Source organism: Oenanthe melanoleuca, chromosome 15, assembly GCF_029582105.1.
Source record: "Oenanthe melanoleuca isolate GR-GAL-2019-014 chromosome 15, OMel1.0, whole genome shotgun sequence".
NCBI lineage: Eukaryota > Metazoa > Chordata > Aves > Passeriformes > Muscicapidae > Oenanthe > Oenanthe melanoleuca.
The window spans coordinates 11,579,732-11,605,652 of NC_079349.1; the positions used below are offsets into that span (position 1 = coordinate 11,579,732).

The window sequence follows — 25,921 nt, forward strand, 5'->3', positions numbered from 1 at the left end:
TGTTCCCAGCACTGATCTCTGCAGTTCAAACACTGAAAGTTTCACAAATTACAGCAGAGGAGCAGCAGTTCCTTTTTTTCCCTGTGCTTCCAGCTGCAGACTACATAACATTTGGAAGTCAGAACAGCTAAATCAGAAATGGAGTTCAAAGGTCCAAAAAGACAAAATATTTTCCCAAGCAACTCTTACCACTGTCAGAGTGTATTTAGAATTGCTCATTTTGGTTTAGCAATATATTTCTTAACAATCTTTTTCACCTCCCTTATGCAGAAAGAGATAATGAATTCATAATTACATTTTCAATGGAAATTCTACCAATCTTCTTACTTTGATCTTTTGTTTAAGTAAATGGCCCAAAAACATAGAAAAGGGGAGGATTCTTTAGATAGAAGAGAGGACAGGGGGACAGAGATATCAGTTACTTCTGATCTCTTCACTGTTTCAACATATATGCATTTCACCTTTTCCTGGAAACATTGCATGACATTTACAGAAAGGAAAGGTAAATATAACTCCCCTTTCCAGAAGGTTACAATAATTTTGTGTTACCTTCAAAAGATAGTGCAAAGATTAGGCTCAAAGTGATTTCACACAGGAAAAAGAAAGGAAAAAACTCACTTCAAATGCTGCTTGACACCACCAGATTACACAACTATTGGAATTTCCAACATTACTAAGTAACCACACAGTTTCATATGTGAAATATAACATGTAAATTACTTAATTTAAAAATCTACTATGTTAGAAAACCTAATTTTAAATATTTCAAACTTTCTACTCTCTCTGTTAGATCCCACCTGCTGCACCACTTCAGGGGGAAGCTCCATTTTCCACTGCTTGAGCTGCCGGGAAGCGAAGGAATGCAGGGCGTAGGAAATGGTGCCGTACTCGATCCACAAGGAGAGGTTGGAGCTGTCGATCTCCAGGGCTCGTTTGAAGCAGTTCAGCACAGGGGTGGAGTGTTTCCAGATGGGGCCATCACTCTTCAGCTCGTTGGAGTTCAGCTTGTCCTGAATGCGGCTGGCTCGAGCCAGAGCCATCCCAGCCCAGGAGTCAAACCTGTGCAGGCAACAACACAACTGAGTTGGGTGGGGCAGTGCCCCTGATCTCCTGGCACACATTATCTGCTCATGGGCCATCTTTAAACCAGCTGGGCAATCATCTTTATCTTCCCACAGCCCATCCTCCCTCCAGGAGATATCTCCTGTTCATGGCCAGTGAGTCCCAGGGCATGACTGATAAAATTCCATCATCCCACTGGGAGATGCTCCAGCCAGGGGAGGAGCCAAGCCTTTCCTACCCAGATAAAAACTGACATTTTGGACACCAAGGAACCTTCTTTCCACTGGATTCCAGAGGAAAACCAGACCTTTCCACATCATCCCTGGAGCTTCAGAGGAAACTGCACCTTCTCCAGGAGCACTGCTCCAGCTGAACCACATCTGCCCCTGCAGGAGGATGCAGCCACCATTGAATGGGACTGTGCCAACACCCTGACTGACTGACGGGTGTCAGCTTGGATTCTGACTCTGGCAGGGTTTGGGATTGTTCTGTGTAATACTGCATTTCTATTTTAATTTTCCTAGTAAAGAACTGTTATTCCCAATTCCCATATCTTTGCCTGAGAGCCCCTTAATTTCAAAATTATAATATATATTGGAGGAAGGGGGTTTACATGCTCCATTTCTACAACCTTTTCCTCCTTCCATCACACAAAACAGATTTCTGCACTGTCTCCTCTCCTCAGAGTGGAACACAAGCTGTCCAGCCTAAATCATACTGATTTTCTTAAATTGGTTCCCTAACAAAGCACTGCCCCCAGTAATTGTCACACATGGAAAACAGATAAAAAAAATCCATGTTTATTTGCCATGCAAAGCCAGTATATCTATATTTCTAAAGACATCACTCCTAGTGGTTTTTTTCTCAGTAACCACACAGCCCTGTAGAAATGTTATCACCCTGTAGGCCAGCAGACATGATGACACCTTGTACTGTTGGACTCAACTGTGAATAATCATAATAATTTCTGAGCATAAAAATCATGAAGCCAGCATTGCATTCAAGTAGGAAAATTCTGATGAACTAAAACTACAATTTCTGCCTGAAGGACTGCTGAGGGCCCAGCCCTGTATTTATTGACAATACAGTCTGAAGGATGCTTTCTACAGGCCACAACCTCACTTGAATGCCAGGGTTCAGCTGCTTTGGGGTTCTTCAATTTCCCCATGACTTTAACACCAAGGCAACAACCATAATGTTCCCATATTTTTGCCTGCAATTTCTTCTGATTCCAATTGAAAACCCATTTCTAGGTCAAGTGACCTCAATAGTCAGATTCCTGAGGGGAATGGAACAGGAACTATAGTACAGACAAGTACCAACTATCTTGAATGGGGCAAAAATAATGTGCTACCACATAAGGAATCTACTGAGCAAAAAATACCACACATTAAAGTAAAAATGCATTCCATTCATTTATTTTTGAATGCAAGTTTTAGAACACTATAACAACAGAAAAATGGGTAGGAGGGTGGTATTGGTGATTTCTTTATCTGCCTTTAAACAAAAGTTTCAGCCATTTGCTAGTCACAAGTCCCAGACTACAAAATGCAATAACATCAAACTACAGCTATTTCCTCTGAAGATTTCACATCTGAAATTGCTCTGTGCCTTCACCTTCCCTTTTGTCTCTGTTACGTGACTGGATTTAGAAACAATTTTCTTGTCTCAAATCTATCAAATTAGGGTTTTTGTCCCTGACCCTGATCTATCAACTTCAAGGAGAATTAAAATGATAACACCTAATATGCAAACTCTATATTTAATCAGTAAATTTAAAGGTTATTTAATTGAATTTAGAAGACTAATGTTCAGAACATGCTTTAAGATGAGAGAGCTTAATCTTGATAGCATTTCAGTGAGTTGTAAATTATCATGAAACAAGGTGGTTTTGTTTAAATATCACTTAAATACTTTACTTGTATTCACTGTGTAGTTCTCTAGCAGCAAAATGAACACTTTTAGGAAGAGGTCAGTCTAAACAATTAATCCACTAAAGAATGCCATTTGTGCTATAGCTACACTATCAAACGTTTTTCACTCCTTATCATGCATGAAATGCCAAAGCAAAAAAACAAAAGGTGCAAACAGTTCAATCTTCACAGTTATTCTTTATTTCAACTTAGCTTCCCCGCTCCTTTCATTTTTCAGTTTTAATTTTAAAGCAATCAAAAATTTAATCCTACATTTTGGGTTTTGTTTTCTGTTGGTTGCTTTAGAGATGTTCTTAATTACACAACAGACCTGTCATAATGGATTGCAGGTGGGGGTTTTGGTTGTTTGGGATTTTTTTTCTCATTCCTGAAACCAATTGCCTGCTTTTCAGTACAGAAAGAAGTGAGAAGAATGAAGGATGTGCAGCAGGATTCAAAAATACTGACCTGTTTGGACAAATACAAATGTCGTGCATGTAAAATTTAATGGCCTTGGACTGTTCTTTGTTCTTGAAATGATAGTCTGCCAGGAGATAATAGAGCTCAGTCACCACTGGTGGGGAATAGTCTGCACCCTCAGGGAGAGATGGTGCCTGAAAATCAAAAAGCCAAAAGTTCATATTAAATGAGCTGCACATTTGCTTCTTCCTTACAGAGGAAGTAGCTTTTTCATCACACAATATGAAGGTTCTGAATATGAAGACATTGAAGGCATTTCACAGATACACAGAGCACTTACAAACACTAATGAATATCTCAGGCTGACCATATTTTACCATTCAAAGACTAAAAGCTTTGGTGGGATCATTCTTATTTTATTTAAATGCAATTACCCAAGGAAACCAAACATCATGGACTAAACCATTCCACTAATAATCTCAAAGTCAGCATAAAAATAGCAACACCAATTTTTAGTCCCTTCAATTTAATTTAAAAAAAACCCAATTGATTATACCTTGCTGCAAGTTCCTTCAATATAGGCAGATACAGTCTCCAGGCTCAGCATAGGCTTGTCAGTTCGAGGAACAATTGTGGCAGTTTTCTTCAGGAGGTTGGCCAAATCAGCAGACACAGTACTGGTTTTGTAACTATCAAATTCTGGAAGAGTTTTAGGCTTAAAATACTCAAACATGAACAAAGCATCTTCCCATGTCAGATCAACCTGAAGAGGGAGGTAGATGAGAGGGGAAAAAATACTTCAAATTCCAAAACTCAAGTCTACTAATGATGGTTTCCTATAGCCCTTGTAGTTCACAAGAGTGTACACATTACTTTAGCAGGAACCAAATTAAACCTCCCAAGAACAGAGCTAAAGCTGATAATTTATGCTGCTCACAAATACAATATACTGCCCATTGATTTAACAAAGATATTGCTGTAACTCAGTGCATGCCACTAAAGTCAATATAAAGTAAAAATAAATTCATTCTACTTGCTTAGAAGACTTGTTCAGAAAAGTTGTTTATAAGCAAGGATCAATTGTAAATATTCTGAGTGACACTGAGATCATGGGTAAGATATGGAGAAGAACTCTGCCCTTCCATTTCAGAGCCAAGTAAGAATTAATGAAATGAGAATCAGACAGAATTCTGAGCCTCAAAAGTCTTCCAATTCTACAGAAAGTTACTGTTTTCAAGAAAGAAAAATGAAGAGAAAATGAGGAGTAAAAGTACCCAAATTAATTTACAGTTCTCTTCTGCTCGACTAAGTTTTCCTCCTTTTATTGTTCTCTTTACCATTACAGTTAATTGTGCTCTGCATTGAAAAACTGGGAAGTTGCAGAGGGTAATCTCCTTACACTTCCCTTTTTCTTACTCATCCCCTTTCTCTCTTGATCTTCACTCTCTAAGATGTACATCTAACATACAAAATTTCCAAATACTCAATGAACAGTAATGTAAGAGTATTTGTGTATTTTAAAAGGTTTGTTCAACAGAGCCCAGACATCATTTTGCTTGTATGAAAATGGTTTTGATAATAATTCTATGATCACTTGCATTTGGTATGTGCAAAATAGTCTGGGGTTTTTGAATATCAGGGATGTTTCTCAAGGCAGGGCATTGTATTGCTGCCCTGTATCTTTCTCTTCCTCCCTTAATATTACAACCCTCTTCCAGAAGCACTCTGTAGTTGCCCTTCTCCTAAATTCAACTGAATTTCACATTTCTCATAAACAGTTGCCAGGTATTTACCATGAGAGATGTCAAAACAAGTGATAATATAATGTACTTGCAAACTTTTAACAGTAACATTTTTCACTTTCATGAACTGAAAGGCTGGCTGCTAAAGTTTTCTTCTCTCAAGCTGACTTTTCCTCTCTAAATTTTCCTCAACCTTGAACTTCTTCTCAGCTGAAAACAGGAAAGTGATAGCTTAATAAAATCAATTTGTCAATACTTTCAGGATGGCAGACTACTATGGGTAAGACTAGCATTTAATTTAAAATATTCAACTCATTATAATTTAAAAAAATATGAAAACTTTTAGTTTATTCTCTACAATATGTAAAATACATAAAAGGAAAGAAAAGTAATCTTTCTCCAAAATATATCAAATTGCATTAGAACAAAGCAAGAGTGCATCTTTCATCACTTCAGGATATTCCACTGACACTGGATAACACAACTTACCTGCTGTACTGAATGTTCTTCTAGGTACCTTGCTTTGCTTTTTTTGCTAGGGAAACCATATAAGCAATAAAAACATTGTTCCAAGGCTGTTTCCAGCTCTTCCTTGTATGGGTGAGTATCCTCAGAAGTGGAAGCTGCAAGTTCTTTCTGTAGTACCTGAACCTACAAGCCAAGCATGAAGGACAAGGTCACCTGCAGATCACAGTGAGCTGCCCAGCTGTCTGAAGGCAGATCATGAAAACTACTTATTGGGATTTTTTTTCCCAATAACAATCAAATATTTCTCATGTATTTCTGTAAATTTGTCTCACACAAGTCATTCCAATAGCACTGCAGCAGCACTGAAGTGCTTTTACTTTTCTTCCTGTGTAATTCACAAACACTTATCTTTAATCAATGAGGTTAAATATCAGTTTCATGTTTCAGACTTAAAATCATTCAAAGTTCTCCCCTACACACCAAGCTGCCTCTGTGAATGTAACTGTGAACTACAGCTCATCAATGCTGTGAATAAGGAAAAGGTGCAGAAGAATTTCTGCCCTAACTCACAACCAGCAATTTCCTCTGCACAAAAAATACAGGAGGGAGAGGACTTTGCAGCAAAAGAAGAGAGAGAGTTAATGAAAATCTGGCTAAGAGGACTATAGAACTGAACAGTATGAACAGTACTACACAGATGGCTACACACCAAGGGAAGTGGCTGGACTGATCCCAAATTACTAAACACTGTAGCAAGTTGCTATCTTTACCTTCAATACCACAAGAGAAAGTACCCATCAGTAGAATATTTTGGAAGATGCTGATACTTTAAGACATTCATTATAAAAAGTGCAGCTGAATGCCAAAAGAAGAAAGGTAACTCTTTAAAAATTCTCACTAAGCTTCCATAAAAAATGAACCAGAAAGAAACACTTTCCAAGAAGACATTTCAAGGTCAATAAAAATATGCTCACAAAGAATAACCTGTGTAGAGGGATTCTGGATATTTATTTCTTAACCAAAACAAAACCCACACAACCACTGAGGTTTAAGATTTACCTTCAGTGTGTTCCACTATGGAATTTCAATTTAAAAAAAAAAGAAATGTTTATTTGTGACAATTTATCATTTTTCAGCACCTAGGATTGCAAACTCAATTATTTATGCATGATCCTACAAGAAGCTTCTCATCATGATGGGCTCTCCTGTCAATACAAACACTGCATTACAAGGCAAAAATCTGACATTCTGCATGTACAAAGCTCATTTGTAAGAGCTGGAATTAAATACAAGATGCTGATTCTCTTCTGCTTAAAATATCTTGCTAAGATCAAGAGCAAAACCTTGTTATTAAGAGCCAAACCCCTGAAAAATAAAAGCAAAGACAATTCTTAGAAAGCATTTCAATGACATCTGGAGTCACAGCAGACTCATTCATTCTGAGTCCCAGCAGACACCTTATTGCCAGCACTTTCACTGTATGAACTTGTGAATATTTGAAATTTACAGAAAGTGTAGCTAAATAAGCTGAAGAAAAACAGGGAGCATCAGAGGATACTGTAACAAAAGCCTTATATTCCTACTGCTGCAAACAAAAGCACATCTAAGAGCAGTAACAGAATTCTCACTTGAATAGCATTCAAAACAATCTCCTGTGTTCTTATTCAACTTTTAAGTTCTTGGCAGAAACTTAAGAATTCCTAATAATTCCTAATTATTAGGAATTCTTGTTCCTAACAACTATTGCTAAAGGCCTTAATTAATATTAACACCTTCTCTTGCACAGCACATTCATCCACAAGCAATCTGAGGTTCTTGAGCAGACAGTTCACCCAGAGAAGGTGATCATTTAACTGTGAAAAGTGTGTTTCATAGATCATTCTTGAAGCTGCCTTTCTCTTCAAATAATTAATCCCATTTTCTCTTTGTCTTTCCCTATCCTTCCAATACCCTCCCAAGTCTGAAAACTAAATTCTTGTGTTTAATAATATTATATTATATTTTAGTTTCAGAAGTGGGCAATTCTATAACTGCAAATGGAACATTTTGTTTAAAGTATCTGATGACATTTGCAAAGGTCTCAGTGCAAATACACTGCCAACTCTCAAACATCTGTACTTTGCCCAGGTTCACAGCCCATACTCTGTGACTCCCCAGGCTCTGGGTACAGGCACATTTTTCAGGCATAATTCAGACTCATCTGTGGGCAAGCTCAGCCTGGGAACAGCCCATCTATTTTCATGAAGCACAAGGCCTGAGCTAATAAGCCCTCTGGAGTCCCTGCAGGGGCAGCTCAGGTGTATCAGCATTATGCTCCTAACACCAGGGAGGCTGAGGAGAGCAGGACAGAGAGATAATCTGATAGCTCCACTCTGAATCAGCCTCAGTTCAAACACTGCTCATTCACTCCTAGCAGGCTGAGCTGACTCCTGCAGAACCCCTCAGGCTCTCTGTGCCATCCTTCCCAGCTGTCTAAATTACTGTCCTGAACATGCTGCTGCTCAATGCAGAGGTAGATGGGGTCTGGCACTGAGCTGTGGCTAATAAGCTCCAGGGAGTGCTGAGAAGGGAAATTAAGAGATTCCTAAGCAGCTCTATGCAGAACTAATCATGATTTTTTTCTTGGCTGAAGGTAATAAACCTCAGTGAAGTCAAGCTGAATCTGTGAAGTGCCACTGAAATGTCCCTGTAGAGCACAGCTCTGTGGATGCCACAGCACCCCATTATCTGGGATTTGCCAGCAGCCAGACTGTCAGTGCTCTGCTCAGGGAAACACTTGGGTTTCTGAGCTAAGACAAAATGAGCAAACACAGAGAAATATTCTACTTAACCATGGGAAATTTCTTTTCTGGTGTAACAATGAGACTTCAAGGAATAATCTTAAAAAGGTCAGCCATGAATGGGTAATTCCTTTCATCTAATAATCCTACAGCATTACTGCCAAGACACCCATTCCTGAAGAATATGAGATGCAACACACCCATCTGAACAACAGAGCAAAGAACAGCCTTAACACACAGAAAAATGGAGAGCTAAAGTAATTCTTCATTCTCATCATTGTTCAACAGATGGAATTCTGTATGTATATTTCAAATAATATTTAGTTAACAACATGAAAACAATAGAATTGCTATTTTTTTCAGACTGTGGTATAAAATCGAGGTAGGTATAATCAAACAAGACAAGTTTATCAACCATAGAACAATTAAATTCATCACAGCTCCAGAGCAAATCCAGGTAACACCACAGGATGTGGGAGCAATCAGGAACATTCCAGTTGAGTAACTGAGGACAGATGATGGCCTGCAAATCTTTACTCTTATGATTTGGAAGAAGCAAACAACCAAGCTGTTCAAAACTGAGTTTTCTTGGCTGAAAGTTTAAATATGTTATTTTTACATGATAAACAGTATTTACGTACACTGAAAATGTGCAAACCCTACCTAACACTTGACAAATTCAGCTCTGTGAAGTGAGCAACTTATTTAGAATCACTGAGACAAGATGAATATGGAATCTCACTGTGTTATTTTAGTAGCAATTTTAAAGATGTAACACTACAGGTTTTTTTAGCTTCTGAATGATGCACAGTTCTATCAGACTGCTTGGTTATTCCTACTTCCCTTTTAAATCTCATGAACAAAATAAAATACTAGTGCAAGAAGCAAAACAAATGAGAAAAAAACGAAAGAAAACAATTATTCTTCTCAGTGAAGTAAATCCAGAGAACAATGGGAAGTATGACTGAAGCAGACCAATCCAGAAAAGGGTCTGGAATAACAAGCCCTTGCTATTCAGATTAAACTGACTGAAACTTTCACATGTTTGTCTGGGAGGAGATGGAAAGTGGATTTAAAAGTGTATACTTAACATGAAGACAAGGCAATGAACAATCTAACTTTGAACTTTGTTTCCTGCTTTGAGATGTGGCTTGGCCAGGTCACTTTCAGAGATCAATCAGAATAAATCTCAGTTATTCCACAATGCCAATACTTACATAGAACTTGAGCAGAGCACCATCTGAATTGCAACACCAGGATCTCCTTCCCAAATACTCATGAGCTGTGTTCAGCAGCATAAGTGAAGAAGGCAACATAGGGGTATCAGGATTCACTGGAAGAAAGAAATTGGTAATTATTAGAGTAGCACAGAACTGAGTTAAATCTGAGTCAATGCTTTAAATGGCAAAAAGCCTCCTCTCTGGTGGAAAGTGATGCTTCCATAGCCCTTTACTCCCTTTGGCCAGCAAGGTAAGACAACAAACAAGTATTTACTATATATTTACTTATATTCCTGAGCTAGATGGTAAAGAGCTCAGGTCCAATATGTAAAAGTGAAGAAATAATCCACCTTCTTCTCCCTGGTTCTGCTGCTGCTGGCAGCAAAGGGATCGAAAAGCATCCTCCTCATGCTGGATGATCCTGTGCAGGATAATCCATGGAAGCACTGAGGACACATATGGCTCTTTTGGCTCTTCCTGGACAGCCATGCTGCAGTCTATGATCTAATAAAGAAACAGACATTATACAGACAAAGTGATGCAAGACAAAGGTCAGGTATGAATCCTTTCCAAACAACCCAAAGCTGGCAACAGGCTTTATCCCAAGGACATAATCTAAAATTGAGTCTAAGCTTCTCACAAGTGGTAGTAAAAATGCTAGAGGTAGATCAATCAGTAGAGGAATAGTAGTAGATTATTTGCCCTACTCTGACATTCCTCCTGCACCCTCATTTTCCACCTAGATGTGTCTCTGTTAAGATGCTATACAAGCAATTCATACTAAGCAAATACACAGCATTGATTCTTAGCATTATTCGGTCTCATTATTATACAAGAAATTTTTCTACAACCCAGATGAAGAGGAACTTAAAAAAAATTCTGAATTCTAGAACAGGTCTTACAACAACTGTTGAAGACCAACTAAAATCATTAAAGATGCTATATAAATGATATGCTTGAACACTCTGCTCTCCAGAATTCTATTACATTCCCTAACACATACAACTGTGCACAATGAGAGCATGATTTTGTAAATATTGAAGGGCTCTTGGCTTTTACTGAAGTAAATGGAGATTTGAGAATTGCAAGCACATTGAATTCTGACATTAACTGGACCTGCTTCTTAATAGAACTGCCATTTGTAAGTCTGCCATTTGTTACCTGGGTGGAAAATGCCCATTCAGTTTTGAGGTTTGAAAGTACCTTCTGTAAAAGGCTAAAACTAGCTGTATTCATAATTCTAGAAACAGTTCACATTTCACTTTTCTCCTGCCCTGCTCAGATCACCCTCTCTGTTTTTACTAGAAAAACACTTACCTTTGACCAGCACTTGCAAGCAGTCCTACCATGCCTGTAAGGTTTATGGGAGCTTGCCCTCCAGCCTGAAGCATATACAGGCAAATCAGAGCTATAACTTACAAGCTACACCCAGGCAGCTCAATCTTCACATTATCACCATTTCAAATAGCCTAAAACCCCAGTGTTGGGTTATCTTAGCACCATATTTTGGTTGTTTTAGGCTGCTTGGTGTCTAAAGGTACCTGCTGGTACTGGTTCTAGCACAGGTGTGTGCTCAGTGTAGTCTGTCACTCAGCAGACTATGACCTGATAATACTCATCTTGACAAAAATGTAACAGAAATATAACCAAAACCACCTCTAGGAGTGGGAAAGAATCCACACAGCAACTGTATCAGCAGCACACAACACATCCCTGCTGGTGCAGGGCCTGGGTTACCTGGATCAGGTTGTTTGTTAACCTAACCAGGCTGGGTGTGACAGAGGAGTCTTTCAAGATGTTGTTAACTGATGATAATGAAGTGTCTATTCCTGTGAGCAGCTGTGTTACCGTAGCAACCCACTCCTCTTTAGCAGAGGCTGCTGTCATATTAATCATCTGCTGAATTGCTTCATTCAAGGCAACATCTGAGCATTCAAAGCATTGCTTGTAGTCTTTCAGTTTGAGCAGGGAGTCCTAGGGAATGTAAACATGAAAAAGATCTATTATAACAATGAGGAGTTTATTTTAAACGTGAATGCACAGCAGAGCAAAGCAAAACACTACACTCAGTTAATGTGATTACTTCAATGAAATGAAACAGAACACCTTTAAATACAATAATAAAAGGACAATAGGAGGTGCATGGATCCTGGACGACAAATACACAAGTAGGATCTAAATACAAAAAAATCATCACATCTTTCTGCTTTAATAAGAGATGCAATGAAAGAAAACAGGAAAGGAATGGCTGTAGGTCTGTAATTGTAATGACCTACAGCTGAATAGAGCCCATACAAGAAACAGGGTTTGGATGTTTTTGATTGTGTGCAACGATTTTATTACTTTATAAATAACAAAGTAGCAACTCTAAGGCCAGTGTAATAGTAACATTCTCCTGCTTCTTGCCACCCTCAAGAGGTTGGGTCAAGAGATAGCAAGGAAACTGTACGATTTGGTTCAGTCCAGTAAAAAGACCATCAACCTTTTTTCGTGCAAACTTTTTCCCTCCAAATAACCTAATATACTCACAGCTGAGATCATTTATACTCTTATTTTTACAGTGTCAAATGGACTAACTCTACAGCAATCATACAGCATGTACCAACAGTTTCTCATTCATACAGGAGAGAGTCTTTACAGCATAAAAATCATTCATATGCTAGATAACCAAGTTTCAGAATGCTTCTAAGTCACCATATAGTCAACAGCAGCATGAATCCATCCATAAAATAACTCAATGATTCAAGTTTCTGTTCATTTCATGGAGGCCTCAACATCATGTATCTTCAGCTACATTCTCAGTCAGCAAAAGCTGGCACCTTGCTAATGATGTCAAAACAGCTGTGCTCCTCAGAGCATTTACAGATATGGTTCCATGTTTGGCTTTGTAAATAAGACTCAAAACTGTTAACACCCACTCCAGAAATCCTTCCATCCGGTTTTCAGGAATAAGTCTAACTCCTTAGTAAAAGAGCTTTTTTAAGAAACCAAGCAAACCTGGAGGAGAAGCAGCTGTGCTGGTCTCTCTGGTATGGATGTGACAAACTCCAGGTGCTTGGCTCTGCCGCAGCCATTGAAGCACAAGGTTGGCCGGAGCAGATGCACCACTGCATTGTAATCCCCTGCCTCGTACAGCCGCTGGATCTCTTCCAAGGACTGGCATCTCTCCAGAGATTTCAGGTTCTTTTCAATCTGCACAGATTATATAATCTTAACTTTTATTTTCACATATATTGGACTACTGACACTTCTCCCAGCAGTTTAGCTCTTAATGTTTAAAAAAAGAAAAGAAAAACACTGATTCAATCTACTGCTAGACATGCAGCTGCTTTAATATTTTTATTTTGAAAAAAAGCAATCTAAAGATGTACAGGAACAACACATACAAAAATAGTAGTTTTTGAAAAAGAGGCAGTAGTCTTGACATCATCTTCAAAGTACAGAATCCTCACTCTGGGATACAGCAAACTTCCATCACAAAATAACTAATTCATAGGTGACATTTGAAACTGGGAGAGATGGAGTGTAAGGGATGGAACAAGGAACACACACCTGCAAATGGATTCTTACCTCCTCTAAAGAGACCACAGAATCAACATGCAGATTAGGCAAGCGAATCACAATGCTACACTCATTGCCAGCTCTGGCTTGTGTGCTAGTGGAGTTCTGCAGCATTTCAGTGCAGATATCATAGTTTTCAAGTGCCTGTTCCATGTCTCCCTGTAGGAACAGTACAGAGGAAAACAATCAAAAAAAATCTGAAGGTTCTCACTGCAGGTCTCCAAAACTTGTACAAAATGTTTAAATTTAATGCAGCCACTGCCAGTGTAATTACTGCATGTCCTCAAAAATTAAAAAACAATTCTACTGAATAGCTCAAACTAAAGCAAAAATGTTTTAAAATATCTTACCAACTATTTCAATAACAGATTAAACAAATCAGAAAAACAGAATTCAGCCTGCATAAATTTTTAAGATTGGTCTGGAGTGCTAAAATCCCTTTCCTTTAAAAAAGCAGAAGAGTAAACCAACAGAAATAACTCTTCCATTTGTGCAAATTAAAACACTGACTCAAGAAACACTTGTGTCTTCTGCAAAGTGAATGAATTCTATCTGCTTTGGGCAAAGTACTTGAAAGGTCAGGAAGGAATGCAAAGGCAAAATACAAGTCTGCATATCCCAAGGAAAAAAATGCCAGTAGTTGTATAGGAACTCTCATTTTTCATAAATAACTTGACTAAAAAGGAATCCTTGGATGCAAAAAAACCCAACAAAAAACAACCCAAAAAAGGAAGGAACAAGTTAGTTCACACTTATAAAATTGACTCACATAACTAGTTGACAATTGATTTAAACATAATTAATGCATAAAAAAACCCTCTTTGATGTCTTGGGGAAGCAACATTTAGAGGTGAAAAAAAAGACTGGGATCAAATAACATTTCTTTCAAATTATTCCCTTAGTGATAGGTCTAAAACCCTCTGCTTCAAAATTAGCATATTAAATTAAAAGTCTTCCAAAGCAGAACCATGCCACCTTGAAAAAGCAGAGGGAAGAGTAATAAAACAGTCTGCTTTAGTTAAAATTTGCATTTTGGACTTCCTGAGACTTTGATAATGTCCATGAGTCCAGGCCCCCAAAAATCTTATGTTCTGCAGCTCCACAATACTATTTCAAGTAATTTCAGTACAAAGAATTATTTTTTAAGCTGAGCACAAGTTAATTCAAACAAAGACATAAAACAAACACATCTGAATATTTGCTTAGCATGTGAGACCTCCTACTTCATTTCCACCTCAACCCTCAGGGAAAGTTAATTGTATTTAAAAGTAAAATGAAATCAGTATGTTTTAAAAGAGTTGGGATTCCCGAATCAGCTGCATCTGAACAACATTGACTTTGATTTGGGACAAGCTGTGTTTGTTAAACCAGAAGTAAACAAACCTGCAGGGCTAGAAAGCGAGCCTTCAGCCAGTAGACCCGAGTGACAAACTCCATCCAGCCCTCCTCAAACAGATCTCGCTGCGAAGACGCGAACGACAGCTGCAGCAGGTCTCCCAAAAAATGAGTTCCTGGGAAGTCAGGACCAAACTTGCCATTCACAGAGGCAGCAGGACAATTTCGTGGAGAAACTGCAAGTCAATTAATTATATTTTATCATGAAGTTACATGGAAAGAGTCCCACATACCAGAATTTCAAAGGTACTGATCTACCTAAAGGGAAACAATTGATAGATCAATAAAACACAGATCTGGAGGATATTAAGAAAAAATAGATCCAAAATTGAACTTTTCTTCATATACCCCCAGAGTTGTCAGAGTCTGAAGAAAATGACACAAAGTTCTCACCTGTAGAACTCTTCCCTTTTGTCAGTAGCCACTGATCTAATTGCAGCTCCATGCAAGAAAGGCTCATTAGCATCATATCCTTCAGAAAAAGTAAGGAGATATCAAAAGAGTATTCACAAAAAAAATATACTTTAAAAGAAGCATATTTAAAAAAAAAATCACTAAATTTGCAATTTACTTCAAAGAAAGCCTTCATCCTGTCCTCTTGGGATTTCTATTCCCAAGCTATAACTACATCTTCTGCCTAAAAGGTGTATAATATCACTGACAAATCAACAGGTACAAAACCAAACAATACTTAGAAGCATTAAAAAAGAAAAATCTCAGCTCATGAAAGAAGGTCAGAACAGCATTGCCTGATGTCAGAAAAAACTGTCATCCTTACATTTTTTATCTAGCTGAAATAAAACAATATTAAATTGCTAAATCATGCTAAAAGCACAATTCCAGAATATAGTAGTAGCACTGACATTTGAAAAATAAGACAAAATTTACATACAAGTAAGCAGTTATGCAGTAATAATGAGAACCAAGGGAATACAGTTATAAATATATTTACATTTGTTTAAAAAAGGGCATGTACATGGAAAAATATACATAAATAAGTCACAGGATGTATAAAACTTTAACATCTGCTACACAGAGGCACTTCTGTTTGTTTTGTAAATGACATCAATGGGACACAGCTATTTTCATAACTAATATTTCATTTGCAAAGAAGTAAAAACATTTGATCTGAAAAACTATTTCCAACTGAAGTCATACCAAAGGCAAATAACTTTCCAAAGGAATACAGACTGCTAACATTAAAAAGATAACACAGGCTGGCTCAGTGGCCAAGTATCAGAACTGGTTTTATAATTCAAGAAATATCAGCTTCTACTATCAAGCTGGTTGTTACATGATTGTAAAGAACTTACTACTTGTCCTATTTGCTTCAAGTAATTAAGTAATAAAATGGCATTGCTGAGGAGGTGGTTTTGGTTTGTTCTGATGCTTGGGTTTTTTTACTTTAAATTTCAGGATATCTTAAAACTACACTGTATTTACTCTATTTAAAGCAGCAATGCTGACCCTCAATCAGCCAGTGAGAACAGAGTAGCTTCTGTACTGACCTGATGACAAAACAAAACTGTGTCATATCAGAAGTAAAGGGAGGGGAGAAAAAAGAAAGCAACAAGAGAATAAAGGGGTAAAATATATCTATGCCTATTACATCTCTATGAGTGTGTGTGTGCAAAAGCACACATTATACACAGGTTAGAGCTGCATGTAGCATCAGCCAGGTCTGTTCAGCTCAGGAACAGCTCCAGGAGCTGCAGTGCACCAGAGTTTAGGACAGTTACTACAGCTGGGACAGAGCTAAGCCAAACCTGTGCCTGCTGGATTTCAGCTGGGTACTTCTGGCACACTGACACCAAGACAACAGCAAATAAAGAATAAGGAAAGGTGCTGCATTACCTTGATGTGTTGGTTACTTGAGTCCCTCAGCAGTGGGTTGGGAAGGCTACTGCTGTGCTTTCTCCAGCTGTTATAGATACTGAGCACCACCTCACACAAGCCAGGAGGCCACTTCACCAGGAACTTTTGGCTGATGACTTTTAGATATCTCATCATCAGCTCCAAGATCCCACCATTGTTCAGGTTATCCAGCAGGAATTCATGAACATCCTGTTTTTCTAGAAAGCAGATAAGCACAAAGGCCTATATATGTGAAGCTGAGGCAGATCATAACTTGAGACAATTAAGCTTCAACAGTGTTTTATGCATTTATATCACAGCAGTTCTTCTGTGCTGCACATATGCAGAATTCAGTTACTGCATATGGGAAATTCCACACAACAGGGTTCCTGCACACAGTGATTAAACAATCCCCCAAGACTTAAACAATTAGTACTGAGATACTTCTATACCATAAAATTATACTTTTAAAAATAGCATATACTCCTGTATCTTCTAGGCATGACAGGAAACTACAGAAAATAAAGCATACAATATGGCAAAAACTAAAACAACAAAGAACAGGGGTTATAATGAAAGCCCTACCAGATTCCATAAATGTTGTAGAATCAAATGACATTCTATGTGGTCCAACATGCTGAAAATTCTCCTCCTTTATCTCTGATTGCACCTCATAGTTATTGAAAGGATCCTCCTCCTCCTCAGGATCTAATTTCCTTAATCTGGGTGAAAGGGGGGCAAAAACCACATTATCAAGTCAAGTAGCAAAGTACTCATTCCTTCTTTCATTACTAGGTGAAACCTAAATATGAAACATTGTGCAAATTTTAACAGTGAAAATACATTACTGAAACAAATTCAGAGATATGCATCCAGTTCCTTTTGTCCAAATCAAGATTACCTTATCCATTTTGATACATGCATTATCTGCTAATTCACTTTAACAGTAGTAAAAGCTTTTTTATTTTTCAACTTTTATTCAGCAATTTTTACTAAAAGCAATCTTATTAGATTTATCGGAAGATAATGCACCACATCTGCTTCAAAAATAACACGAGACTGGTCGTTTTAAGGTTGGGGGGATATCAATCAAAGAAAATCCCAAACAGCTTCCTCTCTATGATTATCTCATAATGAAAGCTGCTGCTGTACAGTACCTGGAGGGAAGGAACTTCACCAACAGCTCTTGAAAGTCAACCTTCTCCTCTTTCTTACACTTGGTGTTCCGAACTCTAGCAGATCTCCTTTTGGCTGTTTCACCACTGTCTTCTGTAATTCTTCTTCGCTTTACTCCTTTCTTTGATTTATCACCTGCAGATATGTCACCTAAAAACACAATCAAAAAGTACCAAAACCTGACAGGTTAAATTGACAAATAAAAAGTGAGTAATTTTTTTTTATTTTAAAAAAAATAATTACACAGCCACACTTGAGATTCATTGGTTTCCTTCTGAAGACAGTGCCAAAAAAATCTTGTACAGATTTGAAATAAATATAGCTGACAGCTTGGTCTTCTCAGCTTCTTAAAGTGACACATGAGCAGAAAAATAACAGTCATCTTTTTGTAGAACAGCTCATTCATTCTAAAGAGCTCAAAGCCCTTCCCAGCATTAAAACTTTGATATGCATCACTGCTGGAATGGATGAACAATTTTTCTCGTCTTAAAGATTGAAAAACTGAAGTGTGAGGTAACAGCACAAAAATAGAAAAGGTCAGACACTCCTTCACTTTCTCTATCAGATGTTATACATATGCTGAAAAGGTAGAGTCCACCAACATGCAGTTGAAAGACAGCATGCCCCAAAGAATTCTGAAGTGTTTTTTATACCCAGGTAAGTAGGAAAGGTATCTTGAATCTTAGACTGAAGTACCTTGCTCACCTACAGTAGCTCCTGGGTCCAGTGAACTCTGACTGTGACTTGGGAAGTTGGGTGTGGTTGGAGTGTAAGGTAAGACAGGATCTGGCATTGTCACCACTGGATTAGTGCTGACAGGAGTTGGCTGAATAACACTGACAGGAGTAGAGGTGGGAGAAAGCATCAAATGTTGAACTGGGTCTCTGTACTCTGAGAGATCAATTCTCTTTCCCAGACTGGGTCGAGGAGGATCACATGTGGTGAGGTGGTGATACATGGCAAGTAAGGCTTCTCCTAAACACTTCCACCTGCAAGTGGAAACACAATGGCATCACCATGTCTTCAGGTCTTGTCACATTATTTTCTATATTATGTTTACAAACCTAACAGCATTCAACATTGTTTTACTCCAACAGCTTAGAGACAGCAAGAGCAGCTTCTCAGTGGGACAGCAATACACACCTGAGTGTCAAAAACGTGCCCCATCACTCAAAAAATGTCTCTAAAAAATACAAGGTCTGTGCAGTAGTTGCTGGAAATTACTCTATACCAAAAGCTAAAAAAAATAGTGTCAAAGAAAATTTCCAGGTTCTGCCTTCAATCAACAACACTAAAAGAACTCATCCCTATTCACAAGTAGAAACAACAACTCTGCAACACGAACTACATGCAGAGTCCATAAATATTCCAAAAATATGTGCAATACAAAAATACAACCCCAGTCCTTTATGCCTTAATAAAGACATATATAACAACTTATTAGTATCCTTATACCATATCCTCATATCTTCCTGCAAATAAAGAACTGAATTTTTTTCTGAGTTTTCATTATCCCAATGGTAAAAACCATTTTAAAAGCTAAACTTTCCTTAAAACTTGCATACAAACTAGTCATATATGAAAAATCCAGTAACATGTTGGAATAGCTGCCAAATCATTCTCAGACACCATATTTGTTTTTTACATCACTAGTTTAAAATCAGAAGTTGAAAACTAATAGCTATGGGGTTTATACTAAAATCATAAGCACACCAAACCAACCTATAAGCTAATAAGAAAACACTGGGAGGTTGATTTGCTCTTACAATGGAAAAAAAAAGGTGTTAAGCATAACACAGTAATCAGAACATGTGCTTCAGAGGATGTTTTTGAAAAGAGAAAACAGACATACGTGAGAAAGGGAATTGGCTGCACCAGCCTGAGGTCTGGCTCTCTGTCACGCACCAGCAACGCCTGTCTTTTCCTACGGAGCTCCAGTGCTTCACTTAGGATTCTTCCTGTTTCAGCTGCACTCACATTCACATTATGGATAGACATGTCACTAAGAAATAATTAAAAATGGAGATATGTTCAAGTTGTTGTTTGCTTTTTTCTTTATTAAAGCCTAGAGGGGATTCATTTAATACCCTCATATAACAAAAATAGCAATAAAAGAATTCACATAACATTATGTTACAAATTTAACAGCATACATATAGAAATGTCAACCATCAGAAATTTTTGTTCTGAATGATCAGTTATCTTAGACAGATTCTGTCAATTTTATGGACCTCTATTTTCCCACTTTCCTCTTACCCACTCATACAATAAAATCCATACAGAAAGAAAAGCAGTGACCCGTGGGGAGTTTTTGGTCAGGTTTTCTTGGGGTGGGGGCGAGACTTGGTTTGGTTTGAGTTGTTATTGGTTTGTTTTAATCAAGAAAACTAAAGTGAATGCTGCAGGGATCAGGAACTAATAAGTAAAACAAAGGCAGATGACTAAAAGACATCTAGGTATGAAACTCAATAAGCAGCAACAAATGGATTCTTTTCTTCTTCCTATCTCCCTCCAAAAGGAATTTCTGAAGAAGTCTGTCAGCAGCACCAATATGTAACATTATCATTCAGAAGGCAAGTCAGCAAGGTATTAAACTTAAATCACAAGATCTCAGCAGGTTTTTTGAGCAACCCCAAACCCAAAATTTACACTCCAAAGACAGGATATACTCTAAGACAGCATTCACCATTTGAGGAACATCCTTAAGGAATCTTTCTGGAGGCAAGGCTGCTCCTCAAAGATCTTCTCCTTCAGAACCAATCCTTTGCTATACAGACAGTCTTTTTCCAGAGCTTTGCAGATAAAGTACAAACATGCTGATGGAGAAACAGAAATTGCATGGTCAATGGCTGCTTTGGTTCATTCAAAGCTCCCATTTCTGGGCCTCACATACACAACTGAATTCCACCCAAATGTGACATTTACATGAATTAGTCCAATTGCTTTGTAAGGTGTAAAATAATTACATGCATACAGTTAAAATAACCTATTGTGTCTTCCTAGGTATTGTATCCAGAAAAATAAAGTAATTAATTTTGTTTAAACAATGTTTGCAGTACATCTCTCACTTACTTTCAAGCATGTTCTGGCACAGAAGAATTTAGAACCATAAAAGAGAAACGCAATTATTCACCATTTTTATATTATCCAATGTCTTCACTGCAAATTCCATTAGTGAAGCAAGCAGTGTATCCACTGCTGTAACTACTATTAATCCTACCAGGCTCTCAATGAGACTGTAGATTCATACCCAAACCCTAGAGCTATGCAGCAGGAAATTACTAGAAAGCCAAAACCAACACACATAGAAAGGCAAAGGAACAGTGTACAGGGAAACTTCCTGCAGAAGCTCTGATCTGTGAGACCACAGACATTTATTTTTAGGGTAACCAAAACTTATCTAAACCATCATGCTTTATAATTCAGTAAAATCTCTATCATGAAGTAGCAGTCTCTGTCAAACCCTGCTGCATTGCTTATGCAAGATACATTCCACCAATATGATTTCATTGTTACCATTTTTCTTGGGATGTAAAATTCACACATACTGAGATGTTTTTCATGCATTGTACTCACTTGTGTAGTCACTGAGGGTATACAAAATTGTGATAAGGTTATCCAAACAAGGCCAGTGATCAGGATTACACCTGAGCCCTTCTTCAAAAGCATGACGAGCCAAGGGGAGGCGGATCAGTTTTATGGCCACACGACCAATTTTATACCAGAGGTTGACATCAGTGGAGTCCAGCATTACAGCCTAGAAAGCACAACAAACAATATCATCCACATTTCAGTCATGCAGACCCACTTCACTGCAGGGAAGTAGTTTCAGCAGGATCACAACTGCTTTGGGGACTCAATTTTATCCCATATAGCATCAGAAAGAACAGAGTATTCAATGATACACTGACATGATGTATGCTAGATGCGTGTGTCTGTATTTCAGAAAGTTTTTACAAACATTAAGGCTCCAGTGTCTAATTTCAGCTGCACTGTACCTCCAGATAGAACTCCATGGCTGTCTCCAAGTCATCCCGCTGTGCTGCCAGTTGTGCTAGGTTTTTATAGGTGGAATATTTTAACATCAAACCCGGGTGTTTCAGCCCTTCTTTCTCATCACCAGAAAGAACTGCCTAGAAATTATAAAATTAATGCAACGTGGGCATTAGGAATCAAACAAGTAACAAGAACAGCAAACAACTTGCTAATTGATAACACTGACATTTCTAGTTAGCCAGTTAGAAATAAAACAAGACAAAACACAGCAAACAGTTTTTGGAGTGTCACTCTCTCCAGGTCACTGACCTCTCGCAGCAGACGAATCTCAAGGAGCTCATGATAAGCTTTAGCAGACTCCTCAAATCGATCATGTTTCTGAAGGTCCAGAGCTTTGTGGTACAAAGCAAAAGCTTCTGCTTCCTGTGATTTAAAGAATCAGAATGCATTTATTAAGAAAACTTTATTAAATATACTTATATTTATTATGTGTTTCAGTAGTTCCACACTTCTCTTTTTGCTATACAGCTGAACATTTGTGTTACTGTTGTAAAATAAATCATTTGAGTGAAGTTTTTGTTTGCTAAAGGAGGGTGCAAGACTCTTTAAACTTTCATTAAAAAAAATAACATGGCTGAACAAACTCCTGCAACTAGAGGACAAAACTCCCATTAAGACAAAACTTCATTAAGAAAATTGTGGAATTACTTACCTGAGCTTCCTTTGTCTGTGTCTTATGACTTTTGAAGGTACCTTCATAGTCATCCTCAACTGTGGAGCTTGCATTCAGTGCTGCAATTCGAATCTGGAATCACAATTGAGATGTGACAAGACATGTGACACCTACACAAGGCCCAGCTGCCTCTGAAAACTGGATTTTTCTCTTTTTTTTTTTTTTTTTTAATTAACTGGTACATGAACAATACTGAGGGATCTCTACATAAAGTTACAAGAGATGTAATTAATTTAATAATCCGTAATTGCAAATAAAAAATACCAAAACCATTTCCCATCCAAAATCAGCTGAAAAAAACAAAATTTCAAGTGTCTTGCAAGCAACAGCTTTCCTAGAATACACGTATCCATTACATTGACTTTTCTAAATTCTTAAATTTACCAATAACTACAATCACTCCAGAAACAATTTCTCATTATGACAATTTATTCTTAGTCCTAGGGAAGGAGAAAATTTTCAATTTTATTTCTACCAAAGCACCTCAAAAGCCATCTCAAAAAACCCTTACCATTTTCACAGCTATTCACAATGTATTTGTCCAGGAATAGAAGGAAGGGTCTATCACAAATAGGTCTGGAAAGCAAACAGGATTAGAATATTTATTCTGTTCACAAAAAAAAAAAAAACATTCAGAAGAAAAAGACAAGTTGGGAATACTTTACAAGCATACTCTAATAACCAATTAACCACCACCCCATGCCAAGAGATAGACAGCCAAAGCACTGAGGAACAATAATTTCATTGAGGAGTAATTTTCATTACTGCCATCCCTGCTAGAACAGAACCAGTTGTTCTGAGTATACTGACCAACCTCTACAGACTCTAATGCAAAAAAAAGTTATAGCTACTGCAGACACACTTAGATCTACTAGATGGATACAAATAAGAGAAACTGAACTTTTACTAACTAGCATTTCTTCATTCTGAAAAAAGATACTCATATTTCCAGTCCTTTTACCAATGATAAAAAGTTTGAAAGGGTAAATACACCTTTATAATCTGTAAATAACTTTTCCTCATAAGTAAGCCCATAATTTATATTCAATTAACTGCTTGAAACATCATGTTAGTAAAGGCAAAAATACATGAAAGAGCTGTGTGGTGCTTTTATAGAAAACTTTCACTGCTATATGATAAAATCTTCCCATCAACTCAAACAAGAAGATGACATATGCAAGACAGGCTAAAAACAGTCTTTAATATGGGAGACTACATTAATAGAAGAGTAAGTCCAGAATTAACCACAGCAGGAAGCAGTGGGAGTTTTGCACTATAAGCTGAATTAACTCATACATCATCATGATTAGTTCTGCACATAGAAAATAATGCCTTGACAGGAATTTCACTCATTCAGCAATGAGCATTTGCTTGCCCATGCACCACTGGCTCTCCTCTCTTCTAGTTAAATCAAACTGACAACTGCACAGCAATAAAGCATTTTTCTCTTTAAAGTCACCAGATAAACATTAATAAAACCTCAAATCTCCTCCAGGACAGATTCCTTGTCTATTTTCATATGAAGAAAATACATGCACAGAGATTAATGGTTACCTCTTTCAGTTAAGACTGAATGTTACACACTTGGACAGGGTGTAGATGCTTATGACATTTAAGTAAGTCAGTCTGTATGATCCCAAATCAATTACATATTAAAGTTGATGGGGTTTAAATCCACTTACAAAAATGCCTATATTCAGTAATATGCCCAAGTCTTTTGCTGATTCCCAATAATCTTGCTCAAGAAGGCAGAGGAAGTCAGCAGCAGAGACTACAGCCAAGACTTTACTTCCAAAGCTGGACTCCTGGGGAAACTGCAACTACAGAAAACGTAGGAAAACAATTTCAGTTCTACTTATTATTTATACTGGAAGTTTGTAACACACAGGAACTTAGTAGCTACCATTTAGCATCTCTCCTGCCTGGTGTTCACAGGTTGAAAGCACAGAATCTAACAGGACTGTGAGATGCTGCCAGAAAACAAGGGCAGGGTGATGCCCCCACGCAGCTTTTGCACGTGTGTTATTTCATTTTGTTTTAAACCAGGCACTGCACATGGCTGCAAAACTACCCTGACCGTGGAGCAAGTTGCACCAGTGCCACAGCATTCAGGCACTGAGCATGTCACTACAAGCACTTCCAGAGGAACACAGCTACATGAGATAAGCAAGAAATAATTACTCCTTCATATTGAGTATTACAAACCAGTTTGAATTTTTTCAGATACAAGAGTGTCCCAGCTATAAATCTGCAGCTACAAGTAGCAACAAGCCTTTTGCCTTCAAACCCCCCTCTCCTTTTACCTTAGTAGTTTAAAATTTAAGTAAATATTTCCAGTGACAGCTCTTGCTCCCAGAGCTTGTGTTCTCAACTTCTAAGTAAGAAACGAAGGGAGTGACTTGTTCTTTCTCAGCTTTTGTTGTTCCTGCTACACTTGGGATCCAGACTTGCAGATACACGTTTGAAAAAAAATCACTTGATTTTTGGTTTGGGTTTCTTTCTTTTTTAACACTGCCAAGATCCGCCTCACTGAAGCCCAAGCCGCTTTGAGCGAAGCACGATCACTGTGGGCACGGAGGGGCAGGGACGCTGCTCCCGCCGCTCGCCCTGAGGGCGGCACACAGGGCCGGGAGGAGGCGGGGGCCCGTTCACCTCCGGAGGGAGGGGCGCGGCCGAGGCCGAGGCCGCCGGGCCGGGCTCTCGCTGCCCTCACCAAACGCCGGCTGCCCCTCCGCGGGGCCGGGCGGACGGGACACTCACCTGGCGGGGCCGCCCCCGGCATGCCGGCGCTGCTCCCGGGCGGTCCCGGGGGGTTTCCCCGGCGGTTCCCGGCGCGGGTCCCTCAGGTCCCGCCGCTCCCCCGGGAGCCGCGCACCGGCGGTTTCCAGCGCAACCGCCTCCGGAGCCGCGGCGCCAACAAGGCGGCGCCTCATTGGCCGAGCCGCCGTTCGGCAGGCAGCCAATGGGAGCGCTGCGCACTGCGGGGTGGGAGCGGCGTGAGGGCGCTCGCGGGTCACGGAGCCCCGGGATGGATCCGGCTGGAAAAGAGCTGCGGGGTCAGAGTCCCACACCACCAGTCTTTCCTTAAACACTTCCAGGTGACTCCACCACCTCCGTGGTCTAATATCGTAATCAGTTTTTCTGTGGAGAAATTCCTCCCAATATCCAATCTAAACCTTCCCCTGGCGCAGCTTAAGACTCTGCTTCAACACCAGCAAAGTCATGCTGGCCTTTACCTCCCCTGGGCAGCCTGGTACCTGCACCTGAAACACTGGGTCCAGGTGGTTTCTTTCCTATGCAAAAGCCTCAGCATTCCCTTCCGGGGATCCACCACTGAAATTTGGATGCCACCTCCAAGAATTAATACGTCCAAGGATTGATCCCACTCAAAAGCTGTCAGGACAGAAAGGTGCTTCCTGTACCTCTGGATATCTTGTCATCATGGACAGCAGGACCACGAGCATTCTTGCAAGGAAAGGGACTGTCATTGTCTTTCAGCAGCCCAACTCCAGCAGTGGAGCTGGTCTTCCAAATGGAGTATAACTGGGGATTTCTCACAGAAAAATGGTGTGAAGGCAGAAAGCAGTTCCTTGCCTCTTCA

The 25,921-nt window shown here is 38.8% G+C and overlaps 1 protein-coding gene across 3 annotated transcripts in view; it reads right to left on the minus strand.

Moving 5' to 3' along the window:
- Positions 1-25,217, minus strand: part of CABIN1 (calcineurin binding protein 1) — a 107,166-nt gene extending 81,949 nt beyond the window's left edge. For 2 of the 3 annotated variants that reach the window (XM_056504114.1, XM_056504112.1), the window contains exons 1-24: positions 25,081-25,217; positions 24,003-24,140; positions 22,832-22,896; positions 22,300-22,392; positions 21,897-22,010; positions 21,590-21,724; positions 21,168-21,348; positions 20,278-20,407; positions 19,444-19,593; positions 18,288-18,580; positions 17,573-17,741; positions 17,001-17,137; positions 16,416-16,633; positions 14,955-15,033; positions 14,550-14,737; positions 13,176-13,325; positions 12,603-12,797; positions 11,343-11,579; positions 9,956-10,109; positions 9,603-9,718; positions 5,627-5,788; positions 3,952-4,158; positions 3,444-3,589; positions 798-1,059 (exon numbers count right to left, since the gene is read on the minus strand). In XM_056504114.1, coding sequence (XP_056360089.1) covers positions 798-1,059; positions 3,444-3,589; positions 3,952-4,158; positions 5,627-5,788; positions 9,603-9,718; positions 9,956-10,109; positions 11,343-11,579; positions 12,603-12,797; positions 13,176-13,325; positions 14,550-14,737; positions 14,955-15,033; positions 16,416-16,633; positions 17,001-17,137; positions 17,573-17,741; positions 18,288-18,580; positions 19,444-19,593; positions 20,278-20,407; positions 21,168-21,348; positions 21,590-21,724; positions 21,897-22,010; positions 22,300-22,392; positions 22,832-22,834 — 3,519 coding nt within the window. In that variant the 5' untranslated portion in view covers positions 22,835-22,896; positions 24,003-24,140; positions 25,081-25,217. The remainder of the gene's footprint in view (positions 1-797; positions 1,060-3,443; positions 3,590-3,951; positions 4,159-5,626; positions 5,789-9,602; positions 9,719-9,955; positions 10,110-11,342; positions 11,580-12,602; positions 12,798-13,175; positions 13,326-14,549; positions 14,738-14,954; positions 15,034-16,415; positions 16,634-17,000; positions 17,138-17,572; positions 17,742-18,287; positions 18,581-19,443; positions 19,594-20,277; positions 20,408-21,167; positions 21,349-21,589; positions 21,725-21,896; positions 22,011-22,299; positions 22,393-22,831; positions 22,897-24,002; positions 24,141-25,080) is intronic. The other variant, XM_056504113.1, reaches the window with a different exon arrangement.
- Between the last annotated feature and the right edge of the window lie 704 nt (positions 25,218-25,921).